The sequence below is a fragment of the Paroedura picta genome, chromosome 2 (genome assembly GCF_049243985.1).
Source record: "Paroedura picta isolate Pp20150507F chromosome 2, Ppicta_v3.0, whole genome shotgun sequence".
NCBI lineage: Eukaryota > Metazoa > Chordata > Lepidosauria > Squamata > Gekkonidae > Paroedura > Paroedura picta.
Genome location: NC_135370.1, coordinates 3,057,439 through 3,077,060, shown reverse-complemented (window position 1 = coordinate 3,077,060; position 19,622 = coordinate 3,057,439). Strand labels below are relative to the sequence as shown.

The 19,622-nt window shown below is 42.3% G+C and overlaps 1 protein-coding gene across 3 annotated transcripts in view; it reads right to left on the bottom strand.

Annotated features, from left to right (window-relative positions):
• PARD3B (par-3 family cell polarity regulator beta) overlaps positions 1–19,622 on the bottom strand; it is a 719,005-nt gene that overhangs the window by 654,655 nt on the left and 44,728 nt on the right. For all 3 annotated transcript variants that reach the window (XM_077319232.1, XM_077319230.1, XM_077319231.1), the window contains exon 2: positions 12,512–12,613. In XM_077319232.1, the coding sequence (XP_077175347.1) occupies positions 12,512–12,613 (102 nt within the window). The remainder of the gene's footprint in view (positions 1–12,511; positions 12,614–19,622) is intronic.

The window sequence follows — 19,622 nt, the reverse complement described above, 5'->3', positions numbered from 1 at the left end:
ATACTGACTGCATACAAGCCTCCCTTGCAAAACTATTCGATATCAAAGCCCTCCCCTTCCACACATTTCAACCCAATTAGAGACAAGACAAATTAGTGTGAAAAAGGCAGTTAATTTTAGAAAATGTATGCACAAGAGTCAAATGTGTTTAATTATTTCAATATTTCTAACATGTGACACATTTATTTTTAAAAAGCAATGAAATCATGTTTAAAAAATTGAAATGAGAACCAGGAGATTAACCAGCAGAGCTCTATCTACTAGATTTTAACTATATGATGTTTGTCATTTTCATATATATTTTGTACTGGGCTTTAGAAATACACCATCAGAATTCCCGATTCATAACCACTGCCAGATTTTCTGTGTAGATATGCTGAATATTTCAAACCATTAATCCTGCACTAACTAGCAAGCCATTTGCTTTTCTGCAGTCAAAATGCCCTCTGGTGTCTGTATTGGCACAAAATATTTTTACAATGTTTACATGATCAAGTAATTTCCATTGTAAGAGTGTATTGTCAGCACACAGTGGGTTAAATCTCATGATCTTTTGCCAGAAGTTATGGATTGCTGCAGACCTTTCCAACAACTTGCTAGCCCCAGGAATACTAGTATGTGGCAGTTGTCACTTGTCATGGGTGGCTCAGCAAGCAGCACGGGTGCAAATTACACAGATGATCAAAGCACTGTTAGCACTTTTTTGATAGTTTTAAAATGAGTGGAAGTGTAACAATACTTATTATTATTATTATTATTATTATTATTATTATTATTTAATTTTTAGACCGCCCTTCTCCCAATAGGTCTCAGGGCGGTTTACAACATAAATAGTTGAGCATCAAAAGTATTTTACATATACAAATTATTATAATAACCTTTGCAGGCTGACTCCAGTTTACTAGACCCGTTTGTGACTGATGGGCTGAGATGAAGGGAATTGCCTAAGGGCATTTGAAAAGAAACTTCCTTTCTCCTACTCTTAACACCCTACAGAGGGTTCGGAACTCTCAGCAGTCTAGCAAAGCTTACTGAGATACTGCACATGGATTCCTGTCTTTGGTGAGGTGGTGAAAGTGCCATCAACTTGCAGCCAACTCATGGAGACCCCAAGGGGGCTACAAGGAAAAACATAAATGAAGCAGAAGTAAATGTTCTTCTGGAACTCCCTAGCTTTCTCCATGATCCAGCGTATGTTGGCAATTTTATCTCTAGTTCCTCTGCCTCTTCGAAATCCTGCCTGAACTTCTGGAAGTTCTCGGTCCACGTATTGCTGGAGCCTAGCTTGTAGGATTTTGAGCATAACTTTGCTAGCATGAGAAATGAGTGCAATGGTGCAGTAGTTTGAACATTCTTTGGCATTGCCCTTCTTCGGGATTGGAATGTAAACTGACCTTTTCCAACCCCGTGGCCACTGTTGAGTTTTCCAAATTTGCTGGCATATTAAGTGTAGCACTTTCACTGCATCATCTTTTAAGATTTTGAATAGTTCAACTGGAATGCTGTCACCTCCACTAGCTTTATTGTTGCTCAGACTTCCTAAGGCCCATTTGACTTCACATTCCAGGATGTCTGGCTCCAGGTCAGTGACTACCCCCTCGTGGTTATCAGGGACGTTAAGCTCACTCTTGTATAGTTCTTCTGTATAATTTTGCCACCTTTTAAAAATCTCTTCTGCTTCTGTTAGGTCCTTACCATTTTGGTCCCTTATCATACCCATCTTTGCATGAAATGTCCTCTTCATATCTCCAGTTATCTTGAAGAGATCTCTCGTCCTCCCTATTCTATTGTTTTCTTCTATTTGTTTGCACTGTTCATTTAAGAAGGCATTCTTATCTCTTCTAGCTATTCTCTGGAATTCAGCATTCAGTTGGGTGTATCTTTCTGTTTCTCCCTTGCCTTTCACTTCCCTTCTCTCCTCAGCTATTTGTAAAGCTTCCTCAGACAGCCATTTTGCTTTCTTGCATTTCTTTTTCTTTGGGATGGTTTTAGTTGCTACCTCTTGTATAATGTTGCGAACCTCTGTCCATAGTTCTTCAGGCACTCTATCAGATCTAATAACATAAATCTATTTGTCACCTCTACAGTATATTTGTTAGGGATATGATTTAGTTCATACCTGAGTGGCCTAGTGCTTTTCCCTAGTTTCTTCAATCTGAGTCTATATTCCCACAAGTACTGAGTAACAAAGCTTTATGATAACAATGTGCATTTCACAAAGCAAACAAAAACACATGGAAATAAGCTACCCTGTTTCCAAAAATACATGCTGTAGGGTAACTACACACCTAACCCTAACCCAGTGGACCAAACTATCTGGACGTAAGATTCCAGGGATGCAGGGTGTGGGAAGATTCAAACAGGAAATACTGTTTGACACAGAGGCAGAAACTGAGATGAGACATGAAAAAAGTTAGGTTTTATTAACCAAAGAAGCTTATGAGAAGCAGGAGGCGATGAAAATTATGGAGCTAAAAATTACATCCTTAGCCCTCTTGAACAAATGTCTTTACTGTTTTCCAAAAAGAAGAGCATACATGAATAGCTGCTTCCTCAAAGAGATGGGACCAATGTAAAACACCTCAGTGTTTCTTTGCAACAAGAATACTTTATGGTTCTGCTTGTCACTTTCAAAGCACTTCCCCATCCCTACTGCCTCCAACAGCTGTTAGCCAGCTCCTTTCTAAGATTCCAACAGTTAATTAGGAACAAGACACAGTAAACATGTACAGCCTGCCACATTTAATTATACTGTAATTTTCTTAAGTTAAAAAACAGAGCATTATTCAAATTTCTGGGTTTTTTTTTAAGAAAGCAAATTGTTAGTCTGAGAACATCTCTCTTACTTTGTTACTTTGACAACTTGAAAGTAGTTAAATTACTCAAAATGTCCACCATACCTTTGCTGGACATTAGTCAAGCAACAGCTTGGAAAAGACTCCCTGTCTTCTATTTGGCAAGGTGATAACACTGAAATGGGAGATTCCTCCAGTTATTTTTCTATCATCGAGCCTTAAGAACTCATAGGAAGATATTCCAATTTTAAGATACTCTCCTTCAGGAAAAGCTTCTTGTTGGACAAGAACTCAAGATTGTATTTAATAAAATGGGCAAAGTTCCTTGCCTATAAGACCATGCACACACACACACACACACACACACACAGGGTAATGGCTTCTTCACAACAATTAACCTATCAAGGGGATGCTACCTCTTTTAACATTATTTGTGGGTGCTTTCTGTCTTCTCCTAGTTAATATTCTTTCAGTTCATAGTTGGCTGTAACAAAGGACTTATTGGGGCATACTAGCCTGCACAAAGTATAAATTTTTAAAGTTAAAATAATATGACAAACCAGGACACATTTTCTTTGAATCTAGGATCTAGCCCAAACAATTAGGATTCAATTTCCACTCTCCTCATGGCAGGCAAAAGGGACAACACTGGAACGCTTTTATTATGATTATATACTTTGTATTCAAGATCCTTAAAACCTCAATTCTTATAATTATTTAAAAATAGGAAACCCACACAAAGAAAGGATTTCTGTGTTGGTCAATTGACCCGTCAGATACTATCAAAGAGACCACCCAGTATTCCACTGGGGTCAAATACTGCAATATGCCAAAAATATCACAGTGTAGGTGAATTTTTCTTGCATTATGGTTTGACTTGTTATATTAGGTAAAGTCCCTGAGTCTGTTAGCAGCCAAACCCCTCCTCACACTGAGGGGTAGTTTATAGACAGATACACAGAAGCACCCTTCTGTAATATCAAATCAAATATTAATTTGCAGCTCACTGTCTGGCTGAAACAAACACAGGAACAGATGTCAGTTGCATCTCAGACTGTCAAATACACTGTTGACATCCAAGAACAAGTAGAAAACATGGATGCCATCCAGATGTCAATCTCTAGGACATACCTGGACATTTAGATTATATTCTGTGAGATGGTAGGGGCTGTTTTGCATGCATGCGGTTTCCTGCCGAATTGCACACGTGATATAGGCAGATTGCCCTGTCATCCCTCAATTCCAAACTGCCGCCGTAAGCCAGGCTGGGAGATACCAGCCAAGACCCCAGGAAAAAGCTCACAGTGGCGAGAGAGGGAGGGAATGTGTGTCTGCACACAAAACTTCAGGTAAGTGAAACCCCAGTTTCATTTTCAGTCTTGTTGTGCAGCCCCACACTGGGACCTTAACGAGCTAGTACCTGAGGATGGAGAGATGAGCCCGTAGGAGAACAAGGACTGCAGAACCGCGCTTCCAAACTCAGAATCTCTCTTGTCCTAGAGGGTCAATGGTATAGTGTCTTGTGAAAGTTTCTTCTCTTGCCCAGGTTGCTACCTGACAAATGTCCTTCAGAGGAACGTTGTGATGGACGGCAGCCAAAGAATCCATAGCTTGAAGGGAATGAGCTCGAACCCCTACAGGGCAAGGAACTTTCGCAGCCAGATATGCTGATCAGATCGCCAACACCATCCACCTGGATATGGTACTGGGAGAAAACTTATTGCCCTTCTTAGGGCCCCAATAGCAAACAAAGAATTTTATTTTCTACTCCTTTGTCTTGTGCAAATGATACAATGCCCTCCTAATATCCAACAAATTTAAGGACCTTTCAGAATCTGAGATTGGGTCAGGAAAAAATACCGTTAAGGTAATGGTTTGGGACATGTGGGAATTGGAGACCACTTTAGGGAGAAAGTGGGAGTCAGGGCATAGTTACTTTTGAAGGAAAAAACTGGAGGAAGGGGGGATCGGCTCTGAGAGCATTGATCTCGCCCACCCTTCTGGCCGAAGTAATTGAAACCAGAAACGCAGTCTTCATTGTCAGTAGACCCAGAGAGACTGAATTTAGAGGTTCAAAGGGAGGAAGCATGAGGGCAGACAGAAGAAGAAGAAGAAGAAGAAGAAGAAGAAGAAGAAGAAGAAGAAGAAGAAGAAGAAGAAGAAGAAGAAGAAGAAGAAGAAGAAGAAGAAGAAGAAGAAGAAGAAGAAGAAGAAGAAGAAGAAGAGTTGGTTCTTATATGCCACTTTTCCCTACTCAAAGTATTCTCGAAGCAGCTTCCAGTCGCCTTCCCTTTCCTCTCCCTACAACAGACACCCTGTGGGGTGGGTGAGGCTGAGAGAACCCTGAGATTCCTGCTCAGTCAGAAGTTTTATCAGTGCCATGGCGACCCCAAGGTCACCCAGCTGGTTGCATGTGGGGGAGTGCAGAATCGAACATGGCATGCCAGAAAGTCCGCTCTCCTAACCACTATACCAAACTGGCTCTCTGGGGGCCAATCTAGGGGAAAACATATTCGTTAGCCCCTTAAGAAAACGTTGGGAGAGTTTGTGCTCAAAAAGTGAACAGCCCTGAACCTGCTCATGAAATGCGGAAAGAGCAGCCAAATGGGTGTGGATGAAGGATACTGCTAGGCCATGTTGGGCCAAAGACAGCAAATACTCCAATAGCCTTGGAAGTGGACAAGAGATTGAGCAAAGGTGCTTTTCCATAGCCCATTGTTCAAAAATAGCCCACAAGGTTCTATGAGAGTACTTGGTAGAGAGGTGTCCAGAGTGCAGAAGTACCTCCTTTACCTCCTGAGAAAAAGTCTCCGAATTTAGCGGAATCTCCATGCTGCTAGATGCAGTTTCTCCGGGCTGAAAAACAGAGGGGACAGACAAGAGAGTAGGTCTGAGTTCTCTGGGAAGGGAATCATTCGCCCTGCTGACAGCTCTGAGAGCCAGTTTGGTGTAGTGGTTAGGAGTGCGGACTTCTAATCTGGCATGCCGGGTTCGATTCTGCGCTCCCCCACATGCAGCCAGCCGGGTGACCTTGGGCTCGCCACGACATTGATAAAACTGTTCTGACCGAGCAGTGATACCAGGGCTCTCTCAGCCTCACCCAGCTCACAATTCTAGAAAGTTAATGTGCGACAAACCACTTGCAGTAAAAGAGGTATTATATCCACACCCCACTTTCCAAATGGCAGCTTTCCATCTATGGGGGTAGCCAAACTGCGGCTCTCCAGAAGTCCACGGACTACAATTCCCTGCAGGGGCTTATGGGAATTGTAGTCTGTGGACATCTAGAGAGCCATAGTTTGGCCACCCAAGCCATACTGGGTGCTCCATGAAGGAATCAATGGACCTTATGACCAAGGCGAGAGGATATCAAAGTGTGCTTCCTTAACAATTTGCTTGTGCTTTCCATACTGCACTGGCCTGTGAGATTGGACAGGAAGATTATCAACACGTTTCAACCGAGAACCAGAGGCCTGGAGATCCTGTCACGACAGTTATTATCCACCTGGCAGAGTCACGAATATCTGAGTGCTGAAATAAGGCTACTTAGTGCAGTTTTCCAGAAGGCCGTGCATTCAGAACTAATTTTCTTTGCCGTCAGCGAACTGTCCATTTTGCTGGATAAGGAATGCCACACGACTTTCTGCAATGAAACTTGATCATATTCTCAACGGTGTTCTTCTAACCATACTGAGAATTGGTTAGTCTTCGGTGTTATTTTATTGACTAGCACAACAGCATGAAAAGGAAAGCTTCCAGAAAGTTTAACTGGCTTCTCCTATTACTTTGCACACTGCTGCTGACAGTCCATTGGAGGCATATCTTAGAGCTGATAAGAGCGTTACAGAGTTGTGTTCAGCCACCTACTCCAATACAGGAAATTCAGAGCTGTTCTATCACCCAGGAGATGGCTACCCTCTACTAGAAGGAGGGAGAGGGAGGGAAGGGGTCCGGGGAGACTGTAGAATGGCATGGACTGTCTGAGCAGCAGGGGGGAGGGAGGAAAAGAAGGGGACAGGGGTCTGAAATATGCAGGGGAAGGGAAGGATGCACTTGGCTAAGAACAACTACAGAGAGACCTCTGCTGTGTGAAATGAGGGGAGGTGGAATCTGCCTCCCTCGCCATGCCCTCTGCTGGCTAGCCATGGTTATTTGGGGGGGGGGGAAGCTTTAACTAATGTGGCAATGCATTCTCATAGGACTGAATACGCATTGCTATGTGTAAGTTTCATGTTTTTTTTAAAAGGCTAGACCAACGAACCACTGATTGGTTGGCCCCATTGATTGACAGGCCAAGGAGCGGTGAGTGAAAGAGCGTGTCACTCTCTCATTTGCTGTTTGTGCAGCATGTGGGAAGGGGAAGCCGTGGCAGGAAGGCTTTAAAGCGTAGAGGGGAGGAATAGCATGATTTAATATAACGGTATTGCAGGTAGGAGGCGTTTTGCCATTTTGACCACTGTGCGGAAATGCCCTCACTTTTTACACCATCACATATACCCCCCCAAAAAAAAAAACTTCCCACTGTATCTGTCCTTTGGGATAGAGCAAGAAATTTGCCCTTCCATTGGTCAGAGAGCCAGAAATCAACTGAGAGTCAATATTCCAACGTGACCCCAAACCTCTCACTATTGTAAGGCCTCAGACCCCATAGGTCTGCAATTGCCTGCTTCTGCATCATGACCCTGGAATCTCTTGGTGGTCTCCCATCCAGATACTATGCAGGGTTGACCCTGCTTGGCTCCCAAGATTGGATTAGTCTGGCCTATCAAGGTCAGAGCACATATACAGTTACATGAGCTATAAGGAAACCAAGTGTCATCATCAAGCAGACACTTAATTCTTCCTGCCCTGGATGGGCAGGAAGGGATGTGCCTGTGTTTGTCTTTTGTGGCCCTTCCTCACATACCCAAGGAATTGCTAATCACCACTGTGGGATGGGAGGTGAATTTCCTCCAAGCCAGGCTGGATTCTGAAGATTTATTTGGGGGGGGCGGGGGGTTACTTGGACATGAATTTGGGGTCACTGTGGCTGGGCAGGTAGTTGTGAGTTCTATGATTCTATGATTTTGAGTCAAGATCCATTAGGGCAAATCTTGATGAATTTTCTTAGCCTCTAGGAGCCAGCCCAAATTTTTAGACTAATTTTTCAGCTCTCTGTGCAATCACAGGACCCAATCCTAAACTCTCCACAGTTTCTCATAAACTTATTAAAAGCCATACAACAAAACTGTTGTAGTATAAATACAAGCAGCAACTTCATTTCACCTGGGGACCCAAACTAATTTACATTCTTCTCTCCTCCTCCATATCTTCAGAACAACCTTGTTAGATAGATTAGGCTATTCCAGCAAGCTTCCATAATAGACTAGATAACAATAGTTCCTTAGTATAGCGATCCCCAACCTGTGGGCCGCCGACCACATGTGGTCCTTGGACTAATTGGAGGTGGGCCCCGAAGGACGCCTTCTCCCCCCCCCCCAGCCCTTTACTTCATCCCCCCCAGCCCTTTACAACACAGTTCATTGTTGTGGCATGTCTGTATCTTATTTTGAAGGGATGTTTAGACATTACCATAGCGATCAGAGAGCATTAGGGCAGTGGTTGAGTAGAGGAGTAAACTACCTCCCTACTGGGCCTCAGTAAAAGGCGTTGAGTGGTCCCTGGTGAGTGGTCCCCAGTGATAAAAAGGTTGGGGACCACTGCCTTAGTAGACTAAGGAACAAAAGTTACGTTGAAGCTGCCGCTGAGCCAGGGTGAGGTGTATGGTATTGAGTTGTCCAGTAGTGACCACCACATCTGCGACTTCTGCAAATTGCAGTAGCAAGTTTCCCAGTAGCTGCTGCTGCGCCACAATGAGTTGTCCCTCCAGAACAGGAGGAAAAACAGCAGGGGTAGACTGGGATGCCAAAATAGCCTTGGAAAGGACCCTTCCCCTCAACCAGTTACTGAAAGAAACCAGACTTAAAGGCTGGCAATACTTTTGTGGTTGCCTAGCAGCACTTACCATGCCACTATAATAACATTCATTTCTTAAAACCGTGAGTGCTGCTTCTATCGTTTGTTGGAATTTAATCCTTAATGATTTTTTAAAAAGATTTTAGCTTCTTCTGTAAATCGGGAGCTTTCTCTTGCCTGTTCATGGTCCCAGTCTCTGCATTTAAGTGTCCACAGATTTGGCCGTGTTGAGAATTAGATATACTGATACAGAGTAATCATGTCTGCCATCATCACAACAATTTTTCATAATCCCATTATTTAAAAATTCACTGAATATTGAAGCTAATCTAGAAAGCAGCGGGTTAAGAAATGAATTCATTTACCATTGCCAAATGGTATAAAGTTAGCATACAAACAAGCAGTGACAACTTCATGCACATGCCTTTTTATATCACACAGCTGAATATGCAAAATGTTAAATCTGTACTACATTCTATTGCAGGTCACAGAGAGATACTGCAACCAAATAATTGCTAGAAATACTAAGTGCCACATTGAAATTTCCAGGGAACATGGCAGCCTGGGGCCTGGGATTTGTTGAGCCCTGCATTATGATCCATGTAATGGTGCACACTTCAAACTACAGCCTTTTTAAAGTGCAGTTCCCAGAACTGGTCACAGAAACCAGACAAGTTCTAACTAGCATGGAATAGAGCAGAATTTCTTATTCTTGGACATTATGCTTCTGTTAATGCAGCTGAGCTATTTGAAGAGCTGAAACACAGGCCTGACTCATATTCTACTTGTGAATTATTGCATTTCTAAGATCCTTTTCAAGTGCTGCTGAAAAGCCCATACTCCTTTTAATCTTGTGCATCTGAGTCTAGTCTTGCAGCAGCTCACTCATCGCCCAAGGGGATTTCTCAAAGACAATAAACAGATTCGGAGATTATACATCATGAAGCTTTTTCAGTGAGCACTAACTAGATGAGCAGACATTAACATGGTGCCCTGGGGTACTGGAGAACCCACTGGTGTACTTGCTGGAAACCAGTAACTTGGTGTGGATAGAATCAAAAGGGGTTGCTTTGTTTTGTTGTACAGGAAGCTTTGGCTCACCCCACTGATCTCAAACTGGGCAGGTGCATCACAGTCATGTTGCTTAACTTAGCCATAGACCCAGACTTCCTTAATCTTTTGCACTTGGCAATCTCTCCCTGATGCTTCATGGGAGAAAGTTCTCTGCATCTTTTTACAAGGAAGCCAAATGGCATCTAACCTGACAGCCATCTTCCTCCTTGTATTAGAAGGCATTTGGTCTACCTGGTCCTGCCCTCCATGACTGCCATATTTTTTGTGCTCCCTCTACAACAGCCTTTTTCAACCCTTTGACCTTGAAAAAAAATATATATATATATTTCAGGCTTTGAGAAAGCCCAGAAGTGGGTGCGGAAGTATGATGTGGGAGCCAGCCAATCAATAGATCATTTACTGTTTCCAGGTTCCGCAACCACTGAGGAGCTCTCGCTCCCTGGCTGGGAATCCCTGGCTAGTAACCTCTGCCATACACTTTCTTAACATTTCAGGCATTCATGTATTTATTTATTTATAATCACTGACCAGCATCAAAACCTAGATAAAACCACAGTAACATTATTATGTTAACAACCAAGTCAACAAAGGATTTCTGCACTCTACTGGGAATATCAGAAAACTTTGCCACTGTACAAGACACCCTTCCTCAACTTTTTTTTACCACTGAGTAATTCCTGAAACCTTCTTCAGGCTTTGAGAACCTCCAAAAGATCATGCAGAATGTGGTTGGGAAGCGTTCATGCCCACCTGGGGCCCCTCCCCTTCCCACCCTGAGCAGGCCCATCATTGGCTATGGGAGAGTATGTGTGATATGACCATAACCAATTAAAAAATATATTAAAATTAATTAACTTCCATTCAGGAAACCCTTCCAGGGCTATCAGAAACCCCAGGGTCTCACAGAATCCTGTTTCAAAAAGACTGGTATAAGAAACAGTTAACATCTTGCATGCAGATAAAGATAATTTTAATAGACTGTCAGTATAGCTAGACAACCGCAGTCACAAAGATAAAATTAGACTACTTCTGATATCCCAATAAAAATCACAATGCAGAAAAATATGAGCAATCTATTCAATTGCACCCAAAAAGTTCCAGATTCAGTAAGTTGGGGACTCCTGCACTAAACTGCAAAGACTCCCCACTAGGGGGGCAAATATATGAAACAAGAAGGGATTTAGAGCAGATGTTAACTCCCACTTCCCTGAACTGTCAATTCAGTCAGCTGGGAGAAGAACCGCTGTTGCCCCGGAACCCAGAAGGTCTGCAGGTTTTACTGAAGATGGGATTTACTCCCTGCCTTTTTTTAGTTTCCCCACGCATGACGATAAAGATCAGTAAGGAACAACAGTAAATAAGTGCCAGTGGTCAAACTTGTTATCCTTCAGCTGTATCTAACAGATGCTATGTGTCATGAACGTATTACACCAAGAAACATATGTAGTGACAAGAGATTAATACTTATAACCTGTTCTATCCTGTTTCATCATGAATAATAATGGTATCATTGTCCTTTGTTTTCATTAGTTAAATCTATTCCTTGTATGCATGCATTTGTTTATGATTCATCTTCTCTCTAGGGAGAACATCAAGCTGTCAGGGCCTAAACACGCACACACGTGTTTGGTTTGGGAAACACATACCTGGGCAATGTCAACTACAATAAGAGGCAAAAAGAATTAACTGGCATCCCTTAGGCTGCGAGGCCACAGGAAACCCAGAAGTGCCTTTTTCCCAATTTCATACTGTCTTTCCTCAGATTAGAACACCCATTTATGTACATTCACTATTTATGAATATTAGGATCATTTTTACAATATAACCAAAATGCCTGTAGTCTCAACATATCAAACAGTCAATTTCTAAATCCTTAGAAAGGTAGTAAAATAACTGATTTCTAGAAGTATACCATGGGAATTCCATGTTATAATTTAATGATGTCCCACAGATGGTCAAACAGTAGAAACACCGTATAAATAAGAAATTGATTTGAAATGCACCATGATAAAGGTTTACTGAGTTTCTTTAAAGCACTCAGGGCCACTTCTACATTCTACATAATTATATGCATCAAGTATGAAATTGATCAGAAATCACAGTACAGCGATGTCAATTTATGATTAATCAGAGATTTTTAAAAACTGCATGTCTGGTGTAAGGTAAAAAACTAAAGCATCCAGAGAATTCTGAGCCACGAAAACATACGTTCATCAGCTTACAGACACATGGAAGTTTGTGCTTTCAAGTTGTGTATCCACTGAAGGTCATGTCTGCATGTAGCTCTCTTTATTATAAATATATATCACATACACAGAGAAGTAAACACAGCTGTCTTTGTGAATCCAAATTAACAGGCACCAAATCAATACGGCATTCAAAATCAATGCCTGACCTCATCAGCAGCTATTCCTCCTTTTTTTAAAAATGCAAGAGAAGCTAAAGATTTTTTTGATTCATTCAAGTCCTAAAACCAGATTGTAAGGCTTCATCTGCCTTTTTATCTTACATCTTTACCTTTCAAGAGATCCAATGTGTTTAATTGTTTTTGAGAATTCAACCCAATATCACGCTGTCATATAGCTATTAAGCATATTAAATTTATGTGAGGTCACAACGGAGTCGCATCAGACTTTAATTCAATCCGACAATTTCCAGTTAAAAATAAAGTATTGTTCCCCAGCAACCTTATCTTTGTCTTCCACAACATCTGCCAGCATGTCATCTGGGTCCAGGATTCCCCCATCTGTGTACTCCAGATGGTGAATATTCACCCAATGAGAAGAATCCTGCAAATGAAACATAAGTGCATTTTCTCATTAGCGCATCATTTTTAGCACACAGACAATAATATTACCAGCTAAATTCCTTTATGTTCTAACAATGAATGTGAAGTGACATCAAATTGTGTCCATAAACAGGTTTGTTCAATGTTCCAGTTTAAAATAAAAGGCTCACATACTGAATCTAAAAATATTCCCAATATTCTTCAAGTCCTTGGAATACATCTTTATGGGAAAATTTTAATTTGGTTTTATCACATTCGTAACATGCTACAAATACACAAATGATAAGCATACTTTGGATGTGAGCACTAAACTCAACAGGATTATCTTCCAGTAAATGCATATAATACTGCAAAGTGACCTTAGAAATGTTGTAATTTATTGCAGCCATCTGCTATGGCTTAAAGCCAATACGGGGCCCATTGTAGTCTGGTTTCCAGCTTGCCCATGGGGTAGAAGTGGCCCTGGATGTTCTTAAAGATGCCCTCTGAATGCAGCTGGAATGAGGCGGGGCATCGTTGCTGGTGTTATTAGATATCACTGCCGCGTTGGACATAGTTGATCATGAACTCTTAGCTCGATGCTTCACCAATGAGCGGATACACCTTACAATGGTTGCTCTTTCCTCCAAGGTCGGGGACAGAGGGAGGAACACCAGGGAGGAACTGTTGCATTGCTGTCCACTCCCATGTGAGGTGCCATGTGGAATGAGCTGCTAGCTGAGATCCAGGCCCTGACAAAAGAGGGCCTGTAAAATAGCAGGCTTCCACCAAGCCTAAGGGTGAGGCCATGACGGCCTAAATACTAAGTGCACCCCACCCTTTCTTCTCCCCTTTCTCTTCTTCTATGGGACATATATTGGTGAGTAGGAGTAGTACTGCTGGTGGGGAAAAGGCAGAGGGCTTGTACTGGTTTTTATTATGTTTTAAGGCATTTATTAAGAGCCTCTTGTGGCGCAGAGTGGTAAGGCAGCAGTCATGCAGTCTGAAACTCTGCCTATGAGGTTGGGAGCTCAATCCCAGCAGCCGGCTCAAGGTTGACTCAGCCTTCCATCCTTCCGAGGTCGGTAAAATGAGTACCCAGCTTGCTGCTGGGAGGTAAGCGGTAATGACTGGGGAAGGCACTGGCAAACCACCCCGTATTGAGTCTGACATGGAAACACTGGAGGGCGTCACCCCAAGGGTCAGACATGACCCGGTGCTTCCGCAGGGGATACCTCTACCTTTAAGGCATTTATTGATTTTTACTTCTATGTTTTATTGCTTACTATGTAAATCATCCTGAGTCCATTTGAGGGGAGGGCAGTAATAAAGCCTTTTTTCCCTAAGTACAATATTTAAATCTCTCAAAGTCCAATGTCCTGTTCTTATAATAATGTTTGCTATATACACAGAATATACACTATATACACAGAATTCTTTCATATGATGCTTCATATTTGTTTATTTACAACACCACTGAACAATCTTCCAAAACATGACTCCAGATAAAACAGGAATTGGGGAGGGGGGATAGCCCTTCATTACGCAGCATTTGAACTCCTGGTTCAGAGTGTAACACCTCTGTTGGGGGAGGGGGTCAGGAAGGCTCTACATATTAGATACAGGTAAGGCTCAGATCAAGATGGACTGTATTTCAAATCCAAGACAGACGCTATAAGCATGTTTAACTAGTTGATAGATCCCCATTTCTCCTGACTGCATAGTCTCTGCAGCAACTTCCATTTGGGCTGATAATTACTTCTTTGATGACTCAGTCATCATCCTGAACATCACTGAAGACTCAATGGTAAAGTATGTCAGTATGTGCAAGCAGAAAGTATGATGGCAGGAATGGGGGAAAAGCTGAGCAGAGGGTGCCAGGAAAAGTATCAGCATCACAAATACCCAAACAAATACTGCAGAACACAAGCTATGCAATCACTGATATCCATGACACCACCTTCACCAACTTGATATTCAATCACAGATAGTTAACTACATGTTTTTTCAATTGACATAATTTTCTAGAAGCACCATTCTGAACCCTGAGAAACAGCATGCAACCTACTGCCTAGGCTCAGCTTGTCAAATCTCAGCTACATAGTATTTTATGTAGCTACAGTACTTACTGTCTTAAAATGAAGAGCAAATTCAGAATTGAGAATGGCATTTTTCCTATAACTCATTCCACTGCATCTGAAGACTGTGGTCCATTAATTCAAATTGTCCACTTCTGAAACTCTCAATTTAATGGATACTTGCCATGCTAAATGTATCACTTTGCACTGAAGCCAGTAATTGAAGGTTATTGGAAAATGTACACATCTCTCTGCAGAAGCCACCACAATAATACCAGTTCAACTGGAAATTCTTTTTACTTGAACTTTCACAGTTCCTAAGACCCCTCCTAAAATTGGAACAATCAGTAATGAAAATTAAATTAAGATGGTTGAGTCTGATGGAATTTTCTATTACTGCTGAATTTTCCTTTGCATTTTGCCCATTATAAAACCTGAGTTCTCTATCTGATACTCATACCATACACTTGAATATGATTTCATATTTCTATTTGTCAAAGCCCTGTTCACATGTTATCTGTTTACTTCTTCCCATGGTCTTGCCATGAGTCATTCCATGTTCACATGGTACCGCTTTCTGTGGTTCCTTCCCTACCTTGACATGTTAGTATGCTATCATGCCCAGTATTTTTTCACAGACCATGGGGGGAGACTGGCCTCTTCCTCCCAACGTGAATAGGAAATTTCGCCAGGGAAATTTTTGTTCCTGATAGTTGATTTAGCATGCCTATTTTCAAATTGCAAGGAAGGGTCTCAGAGAAAACATAAGTTATGTTTGTAAGCGTGTCCCATAGTTCTAGCAAGGAAGTACCTTGTTCTCTGTTCACCATTTTCTTCAAGACAGTTCTTTCAACAGCAAGTCTGCTTATTGAAAGTTCGCCAGAGATTTGACACTATTCTACTGTCTTGACTGATCAACTGAACTGTGAATCCTATACTTTGAAATACAACAAATAACAACTTTTAGTCAAACACATGCTTTTAAGTACCCATCATCTCATTTTGAGAAAGTGAGCTACCACAGATTTCAGGAAAATTCCAGTGGGAAAATAATTCCATGCTATGAAGCAATCAATCAATACACAGTCGTTCTAAAGCTTTTGTTCCTCATTATAGGTGACTATATTCCAAAGTACAGAAAAGGAAGGTTTAAAGCCCTCTCTGGGCAGAGCGATTCCTAAAGCTCATGGAACCTTCTAGATCCACCTCCAATGAAATACATAGAGTAGGACTTATACATAAAATAAAAAAGGAAGCCATGATACACAAACAGGAGTACAAACACTCATCTATGAGTTTCAGAAAATGTGAATGATTAGGTTACTGTCAAGAAATCCAGGAAACTGTCTCAGCAGGATGTTACAACAGTCAAACAAGAAGACGACTTCAGTTTTGCCTCCATAAAATTCAGAATTTTCTATATTAAATTTTACAACTGTGAAGGATCATCACATTGTATTAGCACTATAGGTCCAATTGGCTAAACGGGAGATGCTACTTGTAAGAGTGGAGGAATCTGCCCAAAATAGAAGAAACACTATTAAGTACTGAGTAGAGATATGAAGTCCCAGGAAAAGAACAAATTTCCCTCCAGTTTCATCTTCAAGGACTTTTCCAATGGAAAGTGTTAGGAAGTAGAAAGCACTAGGGTTAAAGCTCCTATGAAGCCATTGCCCCACATTTGGAAAGGGTCAAATGTAAGTTTTACCCAAAATATCCAGAAGGAAAAAAAATATCTAATACAGTCTATAACATTAGAGTACAAGGATGAGACCCATTACGACTCACAGGGACATTTCTTTTTTCCCTCCCTTCAAAATCTCTAAACCCCCTCCTTTTTTCCTACCTCATTTGTTCTTTTTCACCCACCAGACAAGCTGTCTTCATCTGCCCCCCAATCTTCACTTCCCCTTCTTCCCTCCCCCTGGCAGCCTCAACCTGGGAAAATATGCCCCAGGTGAGTGATGCCAGCAGCTGGGTGAGACTCAGTGGGGCTGCAGCAAATCCCCAAGGGATTGAGAGGACTGCATTTTCCCTTCTATCCACTCCCCACAGTATTTAATCTTTCCTTTCTCCTGGCAACACCCCCTCCCTCCAAGCTGACTTTTTCCTAATTCCTTTTCTCCTTCACTTCTGTCAACCAGCGTCCTTTCATCTGACTCCCATCTTCAGCTCTATTTATTTCATTTAAATTGCATCTTTCTCTATAATGGGAGCTCAAAGCAACTTGCATCATTCTTTTCTTCATTTTCTCCTCCCAACAACCCTGTGAAATTGTTGTTGTTGTTGTTGTTAGGTGTGGAGTCATGTCCGACCCATCGCAACCGCATGGACAATGATCCTCCAGGCCTTCCTGTCCTCTCCCATTCCCCGGAGTCCATTTAAGTTTGCACCGACTGCTTCAGTGACTCCATCCAGCCACCTCATTCTCAGTCGTCCCCTTCTTCTTTTGCCTGCAGATAGGTTTCTCAATAGACATAAGTTAGGCTAAAAATATATCACTGGCCTAAGATCAGAGGGACCTTTTCTGCACCAAGAATCCGGCCCTATGCAGCTCTCGTTTGGTTGCAGGGTCAATTTCCGCTTCTAGACAGCATCTGCGCAAGTCTGGGGCGGTCCTAGGCCTGGCGCAATGCAGACCCCCATTTGGCATTGGAACACTGGCAGAACCTAAACAGTTCCACAGAGCCTGCCAAAGGGAGCTCCTCCGCCAGACATTTGGTTGAGGGCGACCCAAACCATCACTTCCAATTGGCCCCCAAGTCGTCGTCCCCCCCTCCTACTACGACTGACACTAATCTGCCTAACCCACTGGGTCCCAGTAAGAGTTGAGCTGAGGCTCTTGCAATTCCAATATTTTCTAATAAAATCAGAATCCAGTAGCACCTTTAAGACCAACAAAGATTTATTCAGGGCATGAGCTTTCGAGTGCAAGCACCCTTCGTCAGACTATGATCTTACTCTGATTTTATTGTGCTACTTCAGACCAACACGACTACCCATTTGAATCTACCATTTTCTAATGTTATTGTTGTGATCATGTTATTACTATTATCACCTGTTGCCATATGTTACCTGTATCTTTTCCTGTTCCCTGTAAACTGCCCTGAGCCTTCGGGGAGGGCAGTAAATAAATAAACAAACACACAAACAAACACAGACCATATTCCCTTACAAATGAGGGCTGCATTGCGCCAGGGCTGGGACCTCCCCAGACCAGAACCGACATCATCCAGGGGTGGAATTAGCCCTGGTACAGGAAAGGTCCCAGTGAACTGCCACAGTAGAGTGTGTAATTTGAAGTCCTTTCTCACCCAGGTTACAAGGTCAGTCAGTCAGTCAGTAACCTTTTATTGGCATAAAATATGTATAAGACATATAAAGGTCACTCTTTGGGCAGTCCTCTATTAATCAAGCTGAAGGTGGCTCCTTATGTTAAGACAGAGGTGTTCCAGAACCTAGTCTGAACTTGTAACTATGCCACACTGACTTCGGGGGACGAGGGGGGGGGGCTGCTAATGACCAGTGACAAGCAAACAACCAGGCCTGAGCGAGTCCTGTAAGACGGGGGTCGTCAACCCCCGGTCTGCAGCCTGGTACTGGGCCACGAAGGCCTCAGTACCGGGCCGCAGGTGGCCGCGCCTGGCTCTCCCCCCCCCCCCCGCAGCGAGAACCTCATTAGGCTGCGAGCGAAGCGACCACTTCGTTTGCAGCCTGGCTAGCTTCTCGCTGCAAGAGGGGAGAAAGAGACAGACGTGGCCGTCAGCACGCTGGCAGACGCTGGGGAAGGCACTGGCAAACCACCCCGTATTGAGTCGGCCATGAAAACGCTGGAGGGCGTCACCCCAAGGGTCAGACATGACTCGGTGCTTGCACAGGGGATACCTTTACCTTTACCTTTTTATGCTTGCAGAATATTTTCAATAATAGTCATTTTAGTATAATTTGACACCATTCAAGTTCTATGTTTAATGACAATAGTTATCCAAGATCTGTATTTCCAGTGTTATAAAGTTTAACCTGACATCCAAATATTCTGATACTGCTACCATTTGTGACTGTATGAGAGTGTTTCCGTCCATAGTATACTTTTTGTTTACTACAAAATATATCTACCCATATCAATTATCATTTTCTCCTACCTCTCAGATGGCACAGAAAGGGGGGGGGGAGAGAGGGAGAGACGTGTGACATAGCACAGGGTACAATAGTTTGCAATGCTTTATTGTATTAGATATACAATTTTCCTTATAAAACTTTTGTGTCCACCTTCATTTTTCATGCTCTAGCACCCTGAGAGAGAATGAGGCTTCCCCCTCTGTTGCTTCATAAAGACACAACCTGGTAGCGCAACAAAGATATGAATGGTATGGGTTCAGAGGGCTGTCTAAATGCAAACAAGTTGTTCCCAGGCTTAGTTTTTATGCCTTCTGCCATTAGCACATGAAGGGCTTTTGCATTCTGGCACTCTCTTTTATTTTTTTAAGATTATGCCTACTCATAAACATAAATATGCATGATAATGTGTACATACTGTTTAAAGTGGGTCAAGAATAATCTTGCCTAGTATCCTGGGACTTTTCCTACAAGGTAGAGCGAACAAGTTATTTGATAGGGTCACAACTTGACAACAGCAACACAACCACAAGAGAGGATGGAGTTATCCTGAAATTTCTGTCTCAGCACTTATAAACTGTGTTTTAAAGCAGAGTATTTTCTCCTCCTCCAAAGACTTGCAATTTGAATTGCATACATGCCTTTTTATGGCGAGACAGTGACTCAGAGATATGTTCAATATAGTTGATGATTAAACCATCCCAGAGTTCCATCACAGCAGCATAATATCAAAGATGAGCAAGATTTTTAACTGAAACGTTTTCTATGAAGTCCAACTGATTATGTAACAGTAGTAAATACAGTAAGTACAACTTGGAAAAGTAAAACTAACTCAAC